General features: G+C 38.6%; 1 protein-coding gene across 1 annotated transcript; it reads right to left on the bottom strand.

Moving 5' to 3' along the window:
- Positions 1-7,963: 7,963 nt before the first annotated feature.
- LOC146306336 (transcription factor Sox-19b-like) lies at positions 7,964-16,953 on the bottom strand. The gene is made up of 2 exons (XM_084712598.1): positions 15,925-16,953; positions 7,964-10,010 (listed from the first exon to the last, which is right to left on the bottom strand). The coding sequence occupies exons 1-2, from the start codon at positions 16,584-16,586 to the stop codon at positions 9,749-9,751; spliced, it is 924 nt and encodes a 307-aa protein (XP_084568724.1). The 5' UTR covers positions 16,587-16,953; the 3' UTR covers positions 7,964-9,748.
- Positions 16,954-20,241: the final 3,288 nt, after the last annotated feature.

Here is a 20,241-nt window from a genome sequence, read left to right as displayed (position 1 = left end):
GGTATGAGTGTAACAGAGTAGAATGCCATAAGAAACCAGTCGAGGGAGATGTTTACTGTGAACCCCAAAGTTGGTTGTATCGCACTGCCTTGCTGTGAAAGAGAAATTGTAGCCGACTTATTAGCCCCTCCCCAGAAGAACTGGTGAACGGCAACAACAAAGAAGAGATGGTTACAATAGTTATCATATCATGTAGAATGCTGTTGAACCAGATTCATAAATGTGAGCCACAAATAGATGAGCTGTTAGTTTGAACCTACCTGCAAAATCATTTTAACTGGGTCAGACTCTGACTTTACAGTCAGACGCCCAGAAGTAAACACAAGTCTTATCTGTTTGATCCATATTTTCATCTTCACTTGATATTTAAAAATCAGATGTCTGATTGGATTCCAACACGTTATCATCAATTTAAAAGAATTACCGAAAAGTTTGGTAAAGGATGAGTGAATAAAAATAGTGTTAACTTGTTTACTCTTTTCTCCTCTCCTGTTTTAAGATAAATGTTCAAAAGGAGGTTCGGCCTTTTATTTACCCACTGCCATAGTGAATCATTGTATCTGAGCTCGATAAATGATGGCTTTCTGATGGCCTGGTAGCTCAGTTGGTAGAGCATTTGTCCCATGTTCTGAGGCTGTGAGTCCTCTGCAGTTAAGTTAAGTTAAGTTAAGTTAAGTTAAGTTAAGTTAAGTTACTAAAGCAGGTGAAGTCAGTCATTTTATCCTGGGAGTCACTTGTTACTCATCTTCCACTGCCTTGATGTGTTTGTTTGTGTTATTGTGTGACTTTGGTGAATGTGACCTAGCCTTTTAAAACACTGAAGTCACACAATAATACAAAAAAACAACTGATTGAGGCACCAGCAGCTCCTTTGTTCTGTGAGGTAAAATCACTCATCACTCTTGCTAATTCAGTTTGGTTGGTTTGGAGAGAGCAATAATTAGCTTTTATAATTCTGGTTTCCTGTCTGAAAAGACTGTCCGATGGCAAAGCGGTGAAAATATCCTAACTATAGTGTACACTTAAAATGATCTCTTTTTTTGAGTGGGCCATATATAAATAGCTAAAATCATTTTTGTCTCACTCTACTTTTCCAAACTGTGGGCGTGCTAACCGCCACCTACTGTCTGCAATACACTGAATATCAAGTAACTCACACAAGCCTACTTGAATAACATGAACTCATCCTTTAGGTGATTAACACAGGAGAGAAAACTATTTGATCAGATTATTTTCCTCATTTGTGTCTCAGAGCTTCTGTATTTTTATTAGCTCCAAGATTTTCTTTTTTAACAGTTCTGCTCTGCTGCTTCTGTTTGTGTGTACACACACTTTTACAGTGTGTGCATGTGAATGTATGTTTATCAGAGGGGTGTTTGCCCTGCAGATAAGAGTTGTGTCTGGGCTCCTGGAGGAATGCAGCAGGTACTATACATTAAAATCCAGGCAGCATTTCCATGACTGCTTTTGAAGTGCTGGTTTCATGGAGCAGCGCTGTGAACTCATTCCTGTCTTTTTGTGCTGATATAATTCCTAATTCCTCCTCTTACTTGTTGGAATGTTCATTGAAGAAAGAGACAACAGAAGCCAGTGAATGAGAGCTTGACCTGCCAGTGAGCGAGCATAAATTAACTTCACAGGAGACAAGTCGGGATTCAAATTCAATTCCTGCAAAAACATGAAGGTTATGACTAGATTGTGCGTCACCAAAGTAAACGCCAATTCGCACTTAAAAAACCCTGTTGGTAACCACCACCTGACTCCCTCTCTCTCTCACACACACACACACGGCAGAGGCTGACCACAGTTCTTTGCAGGGACTTTTAAGTCACTCTCGGCAGATCCATGGCAACCACTTGTTGAAGCCTCGCTGCTTGTTGCTAAGGGATGGGATGTATTGGACCAGAAAATCCTCCCATTGACAGTCCCTCCACCCCCTTCTCCACCCATTCCTCTCCCTACCCCATCCCTACCCACCCATGGACCACAGCCAAAACAACCCACATACTCGTTCGGACTTCTGCAAGATACACGGCAAGAAATGTTCACAATTCAGCCTGTATTTAAAAAAAAATGTCTATCAAGGCTCAAAGTAACTATTCTAACTTTTTATTATTGACAAAGTTGTACATATTCCACATATTATTGTTATACTGAAGAACTTTTCACAGCTGCAGTATCAAATGAACTGTGCGCTGGGTTCTTTACTCAACTTTTCCAGCTTTTCTTGAGTTTAAAAATAAAACTAATATAGTTTTAAAAATAAAACTATATGAGAAAAAATACAACCTAGATTTTAGAAAAAAGGAACTATATTGTATGGGAACAAAACTAACAGATAAAACAGAAAAGATAGGAAATGCCTTTAGAGTTTGGCTTTTTCAATTTGGTTAAATCTGTCAAAACAACAAGCATGATGAGACTGAAAAAGACTGGATGACTACATGAATGTGAGTCAGTTGTACTTGGATTTTAAGGAGAAATTATTAAGTCTGCCCTTGACAAATATAATAATAATACAAGAAAATACTGAAACTAATAAATACTAAACTGAAACAAGCAACCCCACTCTGGAAAACTCACTGAGAATAAAAACTAAAAATAAGATCCAAATAAAAACTAGCGAGAATACAAAACTATAATAACTGCGGTTTCTATGGATTATAAGGATCTTTTTTTAAGAAACATAAATGCGTCCATGAGTGTGTGAGAGGGTCCCTGCGATTCTTAACAAAGTTCCAGGAATCCTTGAGGAGCTCAAGAAGTTCCTCAGGGGATTCTTCAGGAGTTCTGGAGGTTGGGGGAGGAATAGGAGCAATGCTTACTACACTGGAGAAAAAAAAATCTTTTAACTTAAAAAAGTGTCTGTTAAAATGTTGTGTTAATTTGAAAAGACATATTGAAGTAATTTGTAATGATTCAAACTTGTCTACTCTTTTCTACACAAACTTGAGATTAATTCAGCTATCTTATACTTGAGGAAAAAGAAGTTCAATAAGCTTAAGATATTAAGTTGAACCAACAACTGTTCAGCCACACTGGTGAACAGTTTGAGTTCCTTTTACATTTTCTCAGTGTGAAGAGTCAGTTCTTCATTTCTCACAAAGGACTTCCAGCTACAGCTGTACTTTGTTCCGACACTGGCACAAAGACAACATGTGAAACTGCTGCCAGTAAAATTTATAAGTGGTAACTGAATTCACTTCTAACCTGTGTTAGAATATGTTAAAAGCACTCCAAAATATTAAGGCCAGAATTTTCTTGAGTATATCAAAGCTTAAATATTTGGAAGTAGTGATATATTTACTCTTTGATTACAGTTAAATTAAAATGATTGATTAAGCCAACTCAGAATTTTCATGCACCCCTCAAAAGTTAACAGAACTGCATCATTTTAAGTCTAAAAATCCATTATTTCATGCTCAGTAAACTCAGTATTTATCAGTTTGTTTGTTTTTTTTAAATCTCTGAACTAAGAAAAAATTCAGAATCATTTTCCTCAAAACTTAAAAGATTTGTGGTGTTTTAGTGATGTTTTTAATTACCTTATTTCCTTATTTAATAAAAAAAATGTGTTTAATGAACACACACACACAAATAAAATTCTACTGGCGCTCAACATTTTTCAGTTAGTAAAACTTCTAAACAAAATGTAAGTTTTTACTTTTTATTACAAATAATTATACTGAGCTTTTGGTTTTTACACTGCATGTTGTTTTCATTACTGCAAAAACAAACAACTTATTTCAAACAGTTTTCATCCTAAATGTTTTCTTCGAACTATGAAAAGAAGTTTTAATTGTTCTGTTACAATACATAGTGAGAAGCCTGCTCATATGCTGATCGTGTGTCTTTGGACACTCTTTAATGAACTGATTGTACAGTTAATTTATTCTACTCATTTCAAGTCAAACCACTTTAAGTAGAAAAAGTTATTGAACACTGAATAAATAAAAGTTGTACATAATTTTCATCAAGATGATGAGTGGAAGTAACTAATTACAAATACTCAAATTAATGTAATAAAGTAGCTTTTGGGGGTACTCATACTTTTATGAGTAGATTTTCAAGCCTGAACTTTTTCTCCTACTTAAGTATGCAATTACAAGCTACATTCTACTTACTTACCTTTAAACCCATAGTGAAGTACTGAGTACAATATGAATTAATATCCAGACTTTTTATCTGCCTTTTAGAAGCCAGTCAGGTGATCTGATCACAAATGGACCAATGAAAACAAAGACATACAAATGAAAGACAAAACAAAATGGTGCAGTAGCACACATTTGGTAAGATAAGTAAGGTTGCTGATGATTAATCATTAATCAATTAATTGCCATTACGAAGTTAACCAATTAAAAAAATATTTATTTATTTAATCAATAGTCATGGCAGTAATGTGTACCTCATTTGACATTGCTTTGTCTGGCAGAGCCAGAGCAACAACAACAACAACAACAACAACAACAAAAAAAAAAGAAAGAAAGAAAATGAGGGGGAAAATGTGTTTTGTATTTTATAAATTGTTAATGATTTATCTGTTGTCAGCGTTCTTAACTATTGGTTCAGGAAAACAATATTTGCAACCCTAGTTTGGAGAGGTGACTGTGACATCAATGGTAACTAATTCTCTGAGTAGTTTTTGTAATGAATACACAAGTATATATCTAACACCAGTACTTGTAATTGAGTAACATTTTAGCAGTGTAACGGTGTACTTGAGTATAGATGTTAAGTACTCTTTCGACCACTGCTTGTTTTTACAGAGTATGATTAACAGTGTAATTACAGTCATAATTCATGAACTAAAACAATCTGTATTACCGACCAAAGTGAATCACAGTTTGAGAAGCTATTGGTTTTGGCCGACCTCCCCTGCATCTGTTCACCGCTCTCCTCCTCCTGTTGATCCTGGTGCCCTCATCTGCCCCCCCCCGCAATCCTCCGACCCGCCCTACATCCCCCCCCCACCTCCCACTCCCCTCCCCTCAGTGACCGATTAGCCGGTGCGGGGTTCTCTCCCATTTCCATGAGAAAGGCGGCGGTCGGTGAAAGGGTTAAGCCTGAGGACGAAGCCCCCAAAAAGCAGCCCTAATTTTCTGCCCGGCGGGGGAGTGGGGGGAAGCGGGGAGAGGGAACAAAGACGCCCGGGGGAGGAGCGGAGACTCCGGCTTTACTATATGCACCTGCGGCCTGAAAAGCCTCGGACAATGCGCCTCCGACACGGCCAATTACGAATGGGCCATCCACCCGCTTTCTCTGTGGAGAGACTGTGGGAGGAGGGGGACGGATAGGGGGGAGCGGGGAAAGTGAATTTTTAAAGAGGGTACAGATAAGAAAGTAAATAATCGAGCTTTAAATCATTCCAGCCACTATAGACTACCGCCCCCATTCAATCGCAGCCATCACATCTCCCCATCCCGGCAAGACACCCGTGTTCCCCCGCTAATGTGGCCTGTGTCCGGCGGCCTCAGGCTGCGCGGCCGGCTCCGCCTGTGAAGACGCGGTGAAAGTGAACAGAAGTCGGTCTGATTGCTGGTATTTCAGTCTGACTTCTCTCATGATGTGGATCGATGAGGTCATGTTTGAAGCAACAGCTGAGAAACAAGGAACACGGACAGTTTACCTGCGGAGGAAGAGGAGGAGGAGGAGGAGGTCCGGCCGGTGATTCAATCCAGTCTCCAGAGAGGAGAAGGATTTAATAAGCCAATAATAAACATAATAACATCATAACTAACTTAATATAACATCCCAACAGTATATAAACTAGTTAAACATCAGTAAAAGGCAACATGAATGCAGCAGAAATATTAATAGAAAAACATAATATATTCGTAAAAGGAAAAAAATATTTGACCAAATACTTCAATATTGCCATAATTTTTTTTTGTCAGTAATCATCACTAATGTGGATATAATGACAAAGTGGGTAAAGTCAACAGCTAGAACAGTTAATAAGTTCAGAAAATGACACAGCTGTTCTGTAATGCAGCCTTTAAAGGGATAGTTCACTCAAAAATGAAAATTTAGTCATTATCTACTCATCCTCATGCTGATTGAAGGTCAGGTTTAGTTTTTTAGTCCACAAAACACTTCTGGAGTTTCACAGGAAAAGAGTGTTGCAGAATCTCCCAAACAATGGAAGTGAATGGTGATTGGTTTAAAAAAGACAAAAAGAAAAAGAACACACACAACCAATATAAAAAAGCCCCAACATGCCAAGATGACTAAAAGAAAATGTTATTTCCACCATGTTTTTAGCCTGAATCTTCACTGTAGATCTTAGATCTAGATCTAGCCACATTCACATGCACAGTGAACTGTGTGTGTGTGTGTGTGTGTGTGTGTGTGTGTGCAAACTGCATATCTGGACTTTAGGAGACTTGGATTACACCAGACATGCAGTATGGAGGCATTTTACATTTATTTTTGTTTGTTTTGTTTTTTAATTGTTTATTGTTAGATTCTTCAAAACTGTTTTCCTGTGAAACTCCAGCAATGTTTTGTGGACTAAAAAACTAAAGCTGACCTTCAAACAGCATAAGGGTGATGACTGAATTTTCATTTTTGGGTGAACTACTCCTTTAAAGCCAGGAAAAGAATACACATAAGACACACGACAATATAACCATATCCAAAATCTAAGACAGTATAATATCCATTTATTACCCAGCTCTAATCAGCTACACTGTTGATATATATTTCATGTAATATAAATACAGTTTAATGTGTGGATGGAGAAATAATGAAGTAGGTCTATTTAGAGGGTCACAGTAATTTAAAGATGTTTTACTCAGTTTACAAGAAATCATGTAGCTGCATTAAAGCAAATCATTTTGATAATCTTCCTGTTGTGCTTCAGATTTTTAAGATATGAAAACATGAAGTTGCTTGTGTCTTGTAATAAAACACACTGGACACAAGGGCTGCAACTAGTTGCGCTGAAGAAAAGTCTGGCTTCACACACTGATATTCTTATATAAAGGGGGGAAAAATGCCTGGCCTTGCTTTTTATTTCTCTAAACCAATCACAACTGTCTTGGGTGGAGCTAAGCCCAGATGCAGCGACCAGTTTCTCTGCAAGATGGCACCAGGCAGGAGCTTGTTTTGGTGGAACATTAGCACTCTGGGAGGAGAGCCCTGGCATTAAAATGTCTAAATTGCAAAAAACAAGGTAACACATTAGCGACCCAGGTGCTAATTTGTCATTCTCAGCATGTAGGTTGTTGTCTCGCAGGTTGCTCTTGTGTCCGGGGAGCTTTGAAAACATAGATAGTAGAGGCTGACTGAAACTAAGCAAACAATGTATCAGACTAGGCTCCAACTAAAAGATGTTTTCATTATTGATAAAGCTTCTGATTATTCTCATGATGAACTGATTAATCATTTAGTCCATAAAATGTCAACATTGTGATTGTCAAAATAGCTATCAACTTATTTTCTTTAGATCGACTCATCGATGAATCAATGCAGCTCTATCACCAAAACTTATACAAAACTTGTTGCAGGTTTGATGTTTACTGTGTCATTTTTAACAAGTGTACGTTTGTGTATCTTTCCATCTTTCTAGACAATCATTTCATTCATATCCACTATTCTGTGAAGCAAACTATATGGCATGATTTTAAAAATGTAAAATATAAACTACATGTTTGTCAAGAGGTTAAACTGACAGAATCACTGGTCTGGACCTCTAAAGCAGAATATTACTAACTTGTACATGGAACTGTGTGTGTGCATTTTCCTGTCAAATGTGATGAACTCTGGAGAGGTTAGGTCTCTATGGAAGCATATTTCCACCACTGACAAAAATATCCCCATGGTAAATCATAATTAAGAGATTAAAAAATTATAATCATGATAAAGTCATAATCATGAGATAAAAGGTAAAAATTGAGATTACAAAAATGAAATTATGAGATAAAAAGCCCAAATTCAGATAAAAAGTCATACATAAAAAATTAAAAAGAGAAAGTGTGATTTTATTATTTACATAATATAGAACACTCTGAACTAAATGTACAAAGAACATTTGACATGACATCAGTAATGAAAAAAGGATTTGTACTTTTTATTAATATTGTCATGAAAGCCATAACAAAGAGTTTTTTAATCAAAAAGAGAATCCAGACTCTTACTATAAGAGCCCACACATTTATACATTATTTACATGAATGCTACATACAGTAACTATAGTATATGGCAGCATTTACATAAAGGAGAATTCATTCTAAAAATAGAGATACAAGTCAGTATAAAAGTTAAGGTTTCAAATACTTGATGTAAACATTCAGGCATTACTTTAATAAAACTGCTCTCTTTTTTTTCAAAAAACTCAGCCAGGCATCAGTTTCAGTTAGTAAATGGAATGATTCAGAGTCACCAGCTGTTTGAAACTAACACATTCAATATTCACAGTTGTGTAGATTGAAAATTAAAGTTCCCTTTAGGTCCATAGCAGCACTATTATCAGACAAAAAACGACATGTGACATTACTGTCAGTTTAAGAGAACCAGGATCATCATTTCATAGAATGCTAATTGTCTGGAAGAAGGTTAGAAATAGGATGGAAGGTTTACTAGAGTTTTAATCTGAAACTGGTGATAGGTCATTAAAAACATACCTGGAAAGATTTGTGTCACTCAGTGGAAGAGCTAACTTCTGTGTCTGTTTGGAATAAAACAACTCGACTGAAATGCAGCATTTCAGATTAAATACCTTAATAAAAAGTCTAAAAACAACAGAATTCTGCCTAAAGCAAAGTGACAGTGATGCTGCCAGAACAAACGCATCCCAACATTTACATGAAAAGGTCAAATCTAAAACTATTTATAGCAAATAAAACCCATACAGGCAGCAGAATCACACGGCAGAGTGTGTTGTGTTAATGTCCTGTGGATGCAGTGCTGATTGTCCAACAGGTGTTTTCCATGTTGTCCAACAGGATTTCATCAGTTAAAAATAAGGTATAAAAATTTATAAGAGTACTAAACCAAAGCCAAGGCACAAAGAGTTGATTTTAAAAACAAGCTCTGTCATTCACATTGTGCATTTTCCTTTTCATTCTCCCCCGCTGGCACCCAGCTGCTCTCCAGCTCCGCCCACACGTCAGGACGGCCACAACAAACACCCGACAACCAGAGCACCTCAGCACAGGTGATTTGTCCGTCATCGGCTGAGAGTTTGATCCATCGACAGGGTTGTCTCTGCTGTGGACTAGCTCCACAGAGGACACCAGCTGGGTGCCAGTGTCACAAGTGTTTCAGGTGGTATCAAGGAGTCTTTTGACTTATTATGGATAAGTTCTAAAAAATATAAAAAGACAAAAGTAGCATTTCCTAATATGTACACAATAAACAGATGTTGCCCCCCATCTGTTTTTACACCCTTCATAGAGAGAAGTCTGCTGGAGGGTGGTGGTGGTGGTGGGTGGGGACGAGTCTCAGCTCTGGACGTTTGATGGTGGTGTGTGTAGAGCATTTTCTGAACCCATGTGGCACCAAAGAGGTAGAAAAACAGATTTGTAATTCTATAAAAACTCAGCATTTGTGTGTCTGTAATTCTGGCACATGTGGACCTGTGAGAAAGCTGAATGCCTTCTCTCTTTCACATCTTATGTCTCTTTGCTTTGCCGGTCCAAAGTCCCCCACAGCTGGTTCCATCTCCTGTCCAGCCAGCTGTGAGTTGTGTGCACCTCTGGTCCTCCCACCCAGTTCACCCTCCGCCCCCACGGTTCCTCTTTCAGTTCTAGATGTGTGTGAGTGGGACAGTCCCAGTGAGGTAGTGCTGCTGGACGCTGGTGTAGCCCCTCTGTGGTGTTGTGGGGTCGCCGGCATCCCCTCCTGGTCCAGGAATGTACATGCTGATCATGTCCCTGAGGTCGCCCTGCAAAGGTCCCCGGTGGTGATTTGGTGTCCCCGTTGGAGGCGAGTGGGACACTGGTTCTGCTTTCACCATGGACATGGTGACGGGGCTGGGCTGCTGGGGACTGCTGCTGTAGGACATGGGGCTGTGGAGTGGATGAGACAATACAAGTTTGATGCCATCTGAGTTACATCTGGTTTAAGAAATAAAATAGAGCATACCCTCTTCTCCTGGAACCTAGGTTTAGTTTTTACTCTAAACCTAGATTAAAATTAACACTGTAGCACCAAAAATTGTCTTAAATTACACTTGAAGTATAAATTCTAAAATGGCTGCCATATGGATTGAGCGAAGTGAACAAGTTCCTCAAAGAAAGTTAAGATACAAACTCAGCCAGCTTCACTCACAGGAGGATGAATTCAAGCTTCTTCACCAAGTCACCATGAGTAGGCTAACGAGGCTAACTAACTTTGTGGCTAGCTAGCAAACAGTGTAACATTTTATCAGCTTTTTAGCTAGCAGGAAAAGAATGAAATGTTTTTTGCTTTCTTTTTGCAATGTTTCATTAACTTTTTAGCTAGTTAGCAAACAATGCAACATTCTGTTAACTTTTTAGGTTGTTTTGTTAACTTTTTAACTAGACGGAAAACACTACAATTTTTCATTAACTTTTCAGCTAGCTAGCAAACAATGCAATGTTTTGTTAAGGAACACAGTTGCCCCCTGTTTTATACTTACTTGGTCCCACAACATTGAAATTTGTTTTTTAGTTATGCTAATTTGGGTAAGCTGATTAAACTCTGGTAAATTTATTGATGTAAACCGAGACTAAATGAACTGAGATTAATCTGCATTTTGTCATTTTAAATCTGGATTTTCAAAACCAGGATTAGAACTAATCCTAGATTGATGCAACACAGTCCAAAATCCACATTTAAAAGAAGAAACCAGACTTCTGTCTTCTAATTTTGAAGACACCTGGATTTGATAGATGGATGCGCTGCTGCATTAATGATTTCATACATTTTATTTTATTTATTTTATTTTATTTCATTTTATCATGCACGTGGAAAAACAAAAAGAAAAAAGCAGATATGTTGCTGCATTAATAGGGTTTCTTTTAGCATTTTACAGAGATATCACTTTGATAGAGAAAGTCAAGTGCTTGATTTCTCCAGCAGTGTCTCCAACTGTATAGTGCTACAGTGCTGCTATGGCAGTCCAGAACATACATACATACTTGGAAAGGGAGTGAGGCTTACCCAGGCTTATAGAGAACATTTCAATGAGCCTGGGTCTCAACAGGGAGGAGAGGTTTCTCATTTGACATAATCTCCACGTTTAATACGTTCATTAAATTAACGGACCTGTCAGCCAACCTGTCATTGTCATAGTCAAACAAAAATAATCCAGCATGGGGGACTGGTCTGGAGAACAGGAAATCTGAGCTGTTCTACAGCCACTACAACTCTGACCAGTACAAGACACTCAAACATGAGGACAGATCATTCTTCTGGAAGCTGACTCAGAGTAACAAGGTACATACTTGTGCAGCGTAATGCAGAATCCACACAAAACTGAATATTTGGTACCAAATGGACAAGGACGCGTTTAGAAAATTAGAAAGCAAATTTTCTTGTGCAGCAAATACAGGACACAGGAGACTTAACAGGACTTAATTCCCATATGACTGAGGAGAGAAGAGTGCAGTGCAGTCAGATGCCATGGTGATGTGGACTGAAGTGTCCCTGTAGAGACACCTGCCAGCAGACAACGTACCACTCACTCAAATGTCTCTGTGCACAACTTTTACACTATGTGCCATCAACAGGTCTATTTTTATAATAGATCACAACAGAAACTGTTAATACAACGAAAAGCATTTAAAAGGCTCATTTAATTTGTCATTTTGTTAAGATTATGATTTTTGCCAAATGACTGCTTAGTCATAATCCATAGAATACAGTTGAAAAATAGTCCTGACCAACCTCCACATTAAAAAGTGTAATTGTATAGTAGTTGAAGTCATGTCGTTTTTCATTTTGCTGAGTCTTTTTCTGCTTTCTGCTTTGGAGATAACAGACTTTTGTAGATTATAACAACTGCTGCTCTTATGAAAGTGCATCAGTTGGGTTTCTCTTAGCATTGTGTATCTGATGTCATGACATTCACGTCTTTTCCAGATTTTTCCAGTTGCAGTTGAGCCAACATTTTCTCTTAGTGAGTCAGAAAGAAGGCAAGTTGTTACAAGTTTCATCACAATACAATATTATATAGATTATTTGGACAACAAAACGATCTCCACCACAACTCAATTCAGGGGTCTGCAATCGCTATCAGATGATATCATCTGTCCATTTAACACATTCACTTACATTTATGTCAACTCAAAAAAGCAAAATTATGATTGAAGAATTGAAGAATTTATGACTGAACTTACAGACATATCATGGGTTTTTTAAAATAAAGGTGTATCTTAAAGACAACAATATAGATTGATATTTTAACTTTGAATTGCTAATATTGGATCATTGAACACTGAATCAATATATCAGTCCAGATCAATGTATTATTAAATTGTGTTCCTTAAGTTATCATAAATTCACTGAACTAAACCAGCTGTTGTTAACTGCACAGTATGTAAATTCGGCCGCTAGGGGTCTCTCACATTAAAACTAACAAAGACGTAGTCTGATGATGCTTTGAAGTAGTGTGGGATCATGGGAGTTGTCTTAATATTCAAAACAACCACCATTGCTATATCTGCCATGACTCAGGGTTAAATCATGTTCACAGACAACATTTAATTTCACATTACTTTTAGTCATGTTCATGACTTCCTTCCTCACTCTATGTAGTACGGAACATATGCCGCGTTTTTCCAGAAGTTACAGCAACAGCTAGCAGGAAACGCACTGTTAGCTTGAATAAACTATGCATTTTTCTGCGTTTGAACATTGTCGGGAACATTTGGGAATAATGTACACAACTCTCAAAAAATATGTATATATAACGTATGTCTAGGATTTTAAGATCTTTTAATGCAGAATTGTTACATGTTATGTTTGAGTCAGGCTAATGTTAAGGCACACTAACATTACATCAGGCTAACGTTAGCAAATTTTAATATATTAAAAACCTTTTCAAACCCAAACTTTTAGGTTGACTTGTCTAAAATATAAGTTGCATTAATGCAAACTGTTGATTTGAAAGCCATCAGATTATTAAGTACTTGTTGACTTTTTGACTTCCTCATCCATTGGTGTGTTACCAACTGAAGTAGACTGTTTTTGGTTGGTCCAACGAATCTCATTTTTCTTACTTTTTAAAACTATAGACTATGCTTAGAACACAATCGCTATAATTATGTGGGAAAGGACGGCCATCAAAAAGTTTGGCCTCTAACATGATTCACAAGAAAAAATTGAACATATGTCTAGAATTTTAGTACATTTTAAAGTGGAAATGGTACATATTATGTTTTAAGTCTGATGTTAGCAATTACAGGAAATATATTTAACAAACTAAAATAACACACTAAGGTTACAGTAAAAACACATTTCTTACTTTTCCTGAACCCATACTATCAGGTTGTTGAGGACCAGTATTTTACTTTGATGTAAAGCAAATAATTTAGTTGGAAAACTGGAAACTTTTAAGTTGACTTGGCTCAAATTTAAGCTGCATCAGTGCAAACTGTTTGAAAGCAATCATATAGTTAAGTACATCTGAATTAAACTTAACTTTTTGAAAAAATAAACCCATTGGTTTGTTACGAGTTGAAGTATATTTTTTTAGTTGGTGTAATGATATTCATTTTTCTCACTTTTTTCTTAAAACCAAGAGCTCCAAGCTAAACTACTAGCCATTTACAAGTCTAGCTCCTAACACAACTCAAAGTTTTTGACGTCTAAAACACTGACTGATAACACACATTGAACCGTCTTTCATGGACACTTTAAAAGATTCACCGGCTGGACAAAAAACTATATGAGAACAAAGACGTTGTCTAAATTGTTAACACTGCAGTCATAAATCAAAAAGACCAAATGATCAGATAGTGGAATAAATTTCAGCATCATCCATCCTCGGACCACAACATTTATCAAAGTTGTGGAGTTTTTGTAGTTTGGGGGACATGAGACTTATGGCAGGAGGCAAAGACCCAGGAGTGAAACCAGGGACAATGGTTTAGCAGGAGCAGGGGATTGTGGGTAGAGGACCACACACAGAGCGGCCCTGCCTGCCATCAAGTCATACTGATCAACATTCCAGGCAGGACCCGGCCCAGAGCGAAGCGTCACACGCATAACAAGTAGACAACAGACTGAAGCCTGTTGTTTCAGCGTATGCACAGTTCCTCAGTGACTCAAAGGCTCTGAATGTGCTTCACCTCAACACTTCATCCACCTGATTCAATCTCACTTTACAGTTCTTCTTTACATCTGTTTTACACCTGACTCACTGTAGGCTGACAACTTCTCCAGTCTGAGAGGTGTATTTTTGACCAACAAGTCCCAAACTTTTAATAAAAACTGAAAAAATACGTGAATGTCCCTGAAGGAGGAATATAGACATGTGTAATTATGGCCTTGTCAGCTGGTTTAACATGTTAGGTCTTACATAGACCCACTGACCCACTCATCCTTTTTTATTCAATTTTTTTTGGAAAGCCATCATCAGGTCACGTGATAAACTGATGGCCTTTTGTTCAGTCTTCACTTGACCTGAAGGATTAATCTAAATATGATCAAAATCACCAGGGATGCAACTAATGGTCATTTTCATTATCAGTGATTTTTTTATTTACTTTTATTTTTCTCAATTAATTAATTACTTGTTTGTTCAATAAAATGCCAAAGAAATTGTGAACAAATCTTGATCAGTGTCTCCCAAAGACAAAGATGATATTCAGAAATGTCTTGTTTTATCCACAACCAGACAGATAATATCAAGACAATATGCTTGATTGGTACAGATCCAAGCAAAAGTCACATCATCATCGTTTTTATATTTTTTCAGTGACAAAAAGAAAAAAATTACCATGAAAAGTCATGACTATATAATTTTTATTTTTGTAAACTAAAAAAGGAAAGTGTCAGTAGAACTGGTGCATTTGTTAAAACTTTAAAGTAAAAATTGTGCAAAATTGTGCCTGATGCAGGGGACGTGTGGATCTGTCCTGCAGAGCATGTTGTGGACATTGATGGTTTTCTGTGGGATTGGGGGCTCATTTTATTAAGCATGTACTTCTTTTTATATTAACAATATCAATGACCTCTGAGGGAAAGAAAAAATGTTCTAACCTATAAAACAAAGTTAAATTTACAACTGACTCAAAGTTAATGTTGATTCCAGTGGGAGAGTTTCAGAGGGGTTTACTTGATGGACACAAAAGGTCTTGAAAAATTCAAAAAGTACATTTCATCTTTAAATTTACTGTAAATGATCTTGTTGCAGCCCACCTAACTTTATATTTTCACTACTCTTTCTTCAGCAGGATTAAGAAGAGTTTAAAATCAGTTAGTAAATTATTGAGCAAACTGCCCTCAACTGTACAACTAGCAGGGGGAATAAATACTCAGATCATTTACTCAAGTAAAAGTAGCAATACAACAGTGTAGAAATACTCAAGTAAAAGTGAACCAATCAAAATTTAACTCCAGTACAAATTTATACAGAATGGCCCATTTCAGAATAATGTATATTATATTATTGGATTTTGATGGTGGAGCTGGCAAAGGTGGGGGTCATTTTAAATTGATTTATATACTGCTGTGTAGTTTAACCTAACAATATTATCTGAGTGTAGATAACATTTTGCTTTAATTAATTTATTCCGTAAAGTAACCAGGAACGAAATTTATCAAATAGATTAAGAGAATTGAAAAGTACAAAATTGCCCGGAGTAGAAGCAAAAAGTAACAAAAAATAAAGTTAAAATTCAAGTGAACCTGCCTCAAAATTGCAATTGAGTAGCCTACAGTAGTTACTTAAGTTACTTTACAGGACAGGATACACACATAGAGGCAGTACCTGCCCGGCTCTCAGACACTCACCTGTACGTGTTGGCTCCGTTCATGTACGTCTGAGCTGCCGTCATCGCGGGCGGGTACTGCAGCGCTGACAGGTCGTACCGGTGCAACTGCTGCGTGTAGCCCAGCGCCTCGCCCTGCATGCCGGCGTACCCCCCGGTGGGGCCCCAGCCGTAGCTCTCCATCCTCGGACTACCACCTTGGCCCTGTGCAGCGGCGGCCAGCAGGTTCCCCGCGGCCAGCGGGTACTTGCCCACCTGGGTGTCCTTTTTGAGTAGGGGCTTCGTCTTGCGGCGGGGCTTGTATTTGTAGTCGGGGTACTCCTTCATGTGGACGGCCCGGAGGCGCTTGGCCTCGTCGATGAAGGGCCGCTTCTCGGCGTCGGTGAGGAGCTTCCACTCGGCCCCCAGCCGCTTGCTGATCTCGGAGTTGTGCATTTTGGGGTTCTCTTGAGCCATTTTGCGCCTCTGGCCGCGAGACCAGACCATGAAGGCATTCATGGGTCGCTTGACTTTATCCATGGGGTCGCCTCCGGGTGCACACGCCGTCTTGGAGCTCGGGTGAGAGTTGCCGTTGCTGCCCATGTTGCCGGTCATGTTGCCGGTGACCGGGGACAGTCCCTGCGAGGTCTGGTGGGACGGGGGCTGGCCGGTGGGCTTCAGCTCGTGCTCCATCATGCTGTACATGTCGGCAGGTGGAGGAAAGTTTCAGCTCAGGTCCAGAAGAGTTGAAGCACACCTGAAGCAGCCGTGTGTCGCCTTCTATCCACCTGGCGACTGGTGGACACGTCTCCTTGCTGGGTTCACTGGGAGCGCCGGGTGGTCCAAATTAACTCTTTAATTAGACTCCTCACGACGCTCACGAGACACCGCAGCGGACTTTGTGTTTGTCTTAAATGATTTGTCTGATTGTGTCCGTCATTACTGTGAGACTCTCTGTTTGTCTGTCCCGTGGAACCACTTGTTGTTGAGACACAGCTCAGCTCACACACTGAACTTTTCTGCCGCCTCACTCCAAAACTTCTTCTGTCCTCGTACGCTCACTCGGCTGTGGACCAATGAGAGAGCGCGAGGCTTCAGTCTGTGCGCGTGCATTTGCAACTGAAAGGACTCCGACGGTGCGCGAGACACTTGTTGATGGCGGAGGTGGAGAGACGGGAGACATTCCAGGGAGACAAGTCCTCAAAATCGACCATCAACTAACCTACACTGATCAGACCGATCACATCTGATCTACAGAAGGGTTACCAGACTTTTCAGACCACACACACACACACACACACACACACACACACACACACACACAAAGGTCTACCCTCATTCAGTGAAAACACACACTGCTCTCTGTCACACGAACGTATTCTTTCCACCAGTCAAAAAAAAATATTAAGATATTAAGTCGAAATTATGAGATAAATGGCTCAATAAGTTTTTTAAGTTGAAATAATGAAATGTAAAGTCATTATAGGATAAAATATAACTTCTATCTCACAATTATGACTTCATAAGGATCATGAGGATATTTGTTCCTTTATTGGCAGAAATGAGCTTCCATAATGCTTTAAATCCAGTGTATTTATTCTTGTTCTGTTTTTATAGATACATTTACATTTAGGAGTAGGACTAGCTAAAACAACAAAATATAATATGTATACTTTTACAAAATATTAGAATAAAATATATTACTTCCTATTCATAATATCACACTGCAATTCGCAAAACTGCAACACCAACAACATTATTGAAATACTTGTGTAGGGTAATCTTGGCTTTTTGCAAATGTTAATTTTTGCACGGAAAGTGAGCTGGATAGACTTAAAGGACCAGTGTGTAATAATTACAGGAATTTATGTACATACATGAGATATATATATATATCTAAGTATGTTATTTATTATTATCAATCAACATAAACTCATAATCTATATGTTCCCGTTACTTTAGAAATAGCCATTTATAGTTACATACTGTCGGGTCGACTTACAGAGATCATCATCCTGCGCCGTCTACGGCAGCGTAGAGTGGACAAACTGCACTAACAGTGAGTCTTGGGAAGCCCATGGCGACCTTACGTAGACGCTGCAGCGTAAACACGGAAGTAGACGGGGAGGATAGACGCGGGTGATTGCTGGCAGACCATTTAGCGTTGTGAACCTTGACTGGCACAGTTTTGACAAATGGAGGATCATACATACACTGTACCAGAACAAAAAGCAGCGGACGGTGAATCCCCGTCATCCAAGAAGCGGAGACGCAAAGAAAGTAAACGCAAGCATGACAGGAAACGGCAAAGACACGAATCAACATCGGCATAGCGTTTACACAAAGGAAATCGCTGATGGAGGACAAACGTTTTCACAGTGACGCCGAGGTTGCCTGTTTTCTGCTGGACAGGTAATTCATCCTACACACATAATTGTAGTTTGTTGTGAGATAGCTTTCGCTCGCCATTTTGTCCGCTGACGGCCACCGTACTCTTGGTGAGAGAGGGGCGGTGTCAGGGTAAATCCTCTTAGTTGCAATCTAAGGTTTGAACGCTAGATGCCACTGGAAATCACACACTTCTCCTTTAAAACCACAGTTTTACCACCAAGTTTTTTTTTTGTGGCCAGGCTTTTCCAAAAAACAAAACAAAACAAAATGTAAGGAAACAGTGAAGATAACAAAAATGTTAGCTTCATGCCTTAAAAGGAGTAGTTCACACAAAAATGAAAATTCAGTTGTTGTCTGCTCCCCTTTATGCTGACTGAGGGCCGGGTTTATTTTGTTAGTCCACAAAACACTGCTGGAGTTTCACAGGAAAACAGTGTTGCAGAATCTCCCAAACAGTGGAAATGAATGGTGACCAGTTTTCAAAAGGAAAAACAAACAAACAACAGAATAAAAACAAAATGTTTCCATACTGTGCATCTGGTGTAATCCAAGTCTCCTAAAGTCCCCACATGCCGTTTACACACTGTCACACCACACACACCCAGTTCAGACAGTGTGCACGTGAACGTGGCTCGAAGTCAAGGATCTCCAGTGAAGATTCAGGCCAAAAATATGTAAATAATTGAAATTAATCAAACTTCCGCAAAGTAACTGCCACGTGGATGTGCAGCATTCATCAGGACCCTTAAGTCCTGGGCTCCAGGCTCCTGGGCAGTTGGCAACTTTGCCTGGTTGGTGATCAAGAAAAGTGATGAAGTAATGGCTCAGCAGAGTTTTTGTTTAAAACTTTGCTACATAATGTCAGTGAACCTTTTGTTCACACTGCAACTTTTTTATTTTTATTTTATTCTTCCACTTTTATTTTATTCTTCAGCAGAGTAAACTTGTCCAACTCAATCAAAAAGCACAACATTTGTCCAGCTCACCACAAACAAATGATTGTTGTGTCCTGTTTAAGGCCAAGCTTTTTAGGAAGCCTGACCCTCTTTTCAGTGATTGTGCTGAAGACATGTCCCTATTGATCCAGCTACAATGACACACAGAAAGACTTTAGAGCTCCTGCTGGAGAGAATGAGGAAGATCTTTGTTGTTGTGGTCAAACAGACCTCTTCCTTCTCTGCCCTCCAGAATCTTTGTCAACAGCAGAGCTCTCCAAAACTACAAGGACCATGCTGCCTCTGAGTCCACTCAAACAATGTCTTAAGAAATCATCCTTTTTACATGAAGTGTAGCACATTTAGCCTGACATGTTAAGTCGCATAGCTCGGTCAGCAGTGTCATTTAGAATTGTTACACAGAATCTTCTTTAATTAATAATAAAGAAGCAGTGTTTCCTGAATCTACATTTAAATATTGACATTTTAATCACATACAAAAGCTCAAATATATATTTCTACTTATCACTTGTTGAACCTTTTTAAAGTTGATTAATTTTCAACATCTGAATCTGAAACTGAATCAGGGTTTATTGCAAAGTAAGTTTTCAGATCAAAGGAATTTGCTGTGGTATGTTTGTACATAATGATAAATAAATATAGTACAAGAAAATCAAGAGGCAAGAAATTTAAATACAAAATTGGCAGTAAGATATAAAAAAAAATGTAAAAAGAAAAGAAGAATATGATGAATTATGTCAGTGAAGGAGCTGTACAGATTGTGCAGTCATGTGCAAACTATTGTCCAGGGAGTATGCAAAATTTCACTTTGCATTAACGTGATGCAATGATACAGACCAAAATGTTAAAGAGATAGTTCAGATTATTTAAAATGTGGTGTATGAGGTACCCACAAAGTGTGTGACTCCTGGTCACAGGTGTGTGCGCGTGCTGTCTCCTGTCTGTGATCCACCTGCAGGTGCAGTCAGGCACACTTAGCTGGAAGAGCTGGAAGTGCTCGTCCTATAGCAGAG

The sequence above is a fragment of the Lutjanus erythropterus genome, chromosome 23, assembly GCF_056507025.1.
Source record: "Lutjanus erythropterus isolate fLutEry1 chromosome 23, fLutEry1.hap2, whole genome shotgun sequence".
NCBI lineage: Eukaryota > Metazoa > Chordata > Actinopteri > Lutjaniformes > Lutjanidae > Lutjanus > Lutjanus erythropterus.
Note: the sequence above shows the minus strand (reverse complement) of the source record. Positions and strands in the feature narration are given on the sequence as shown.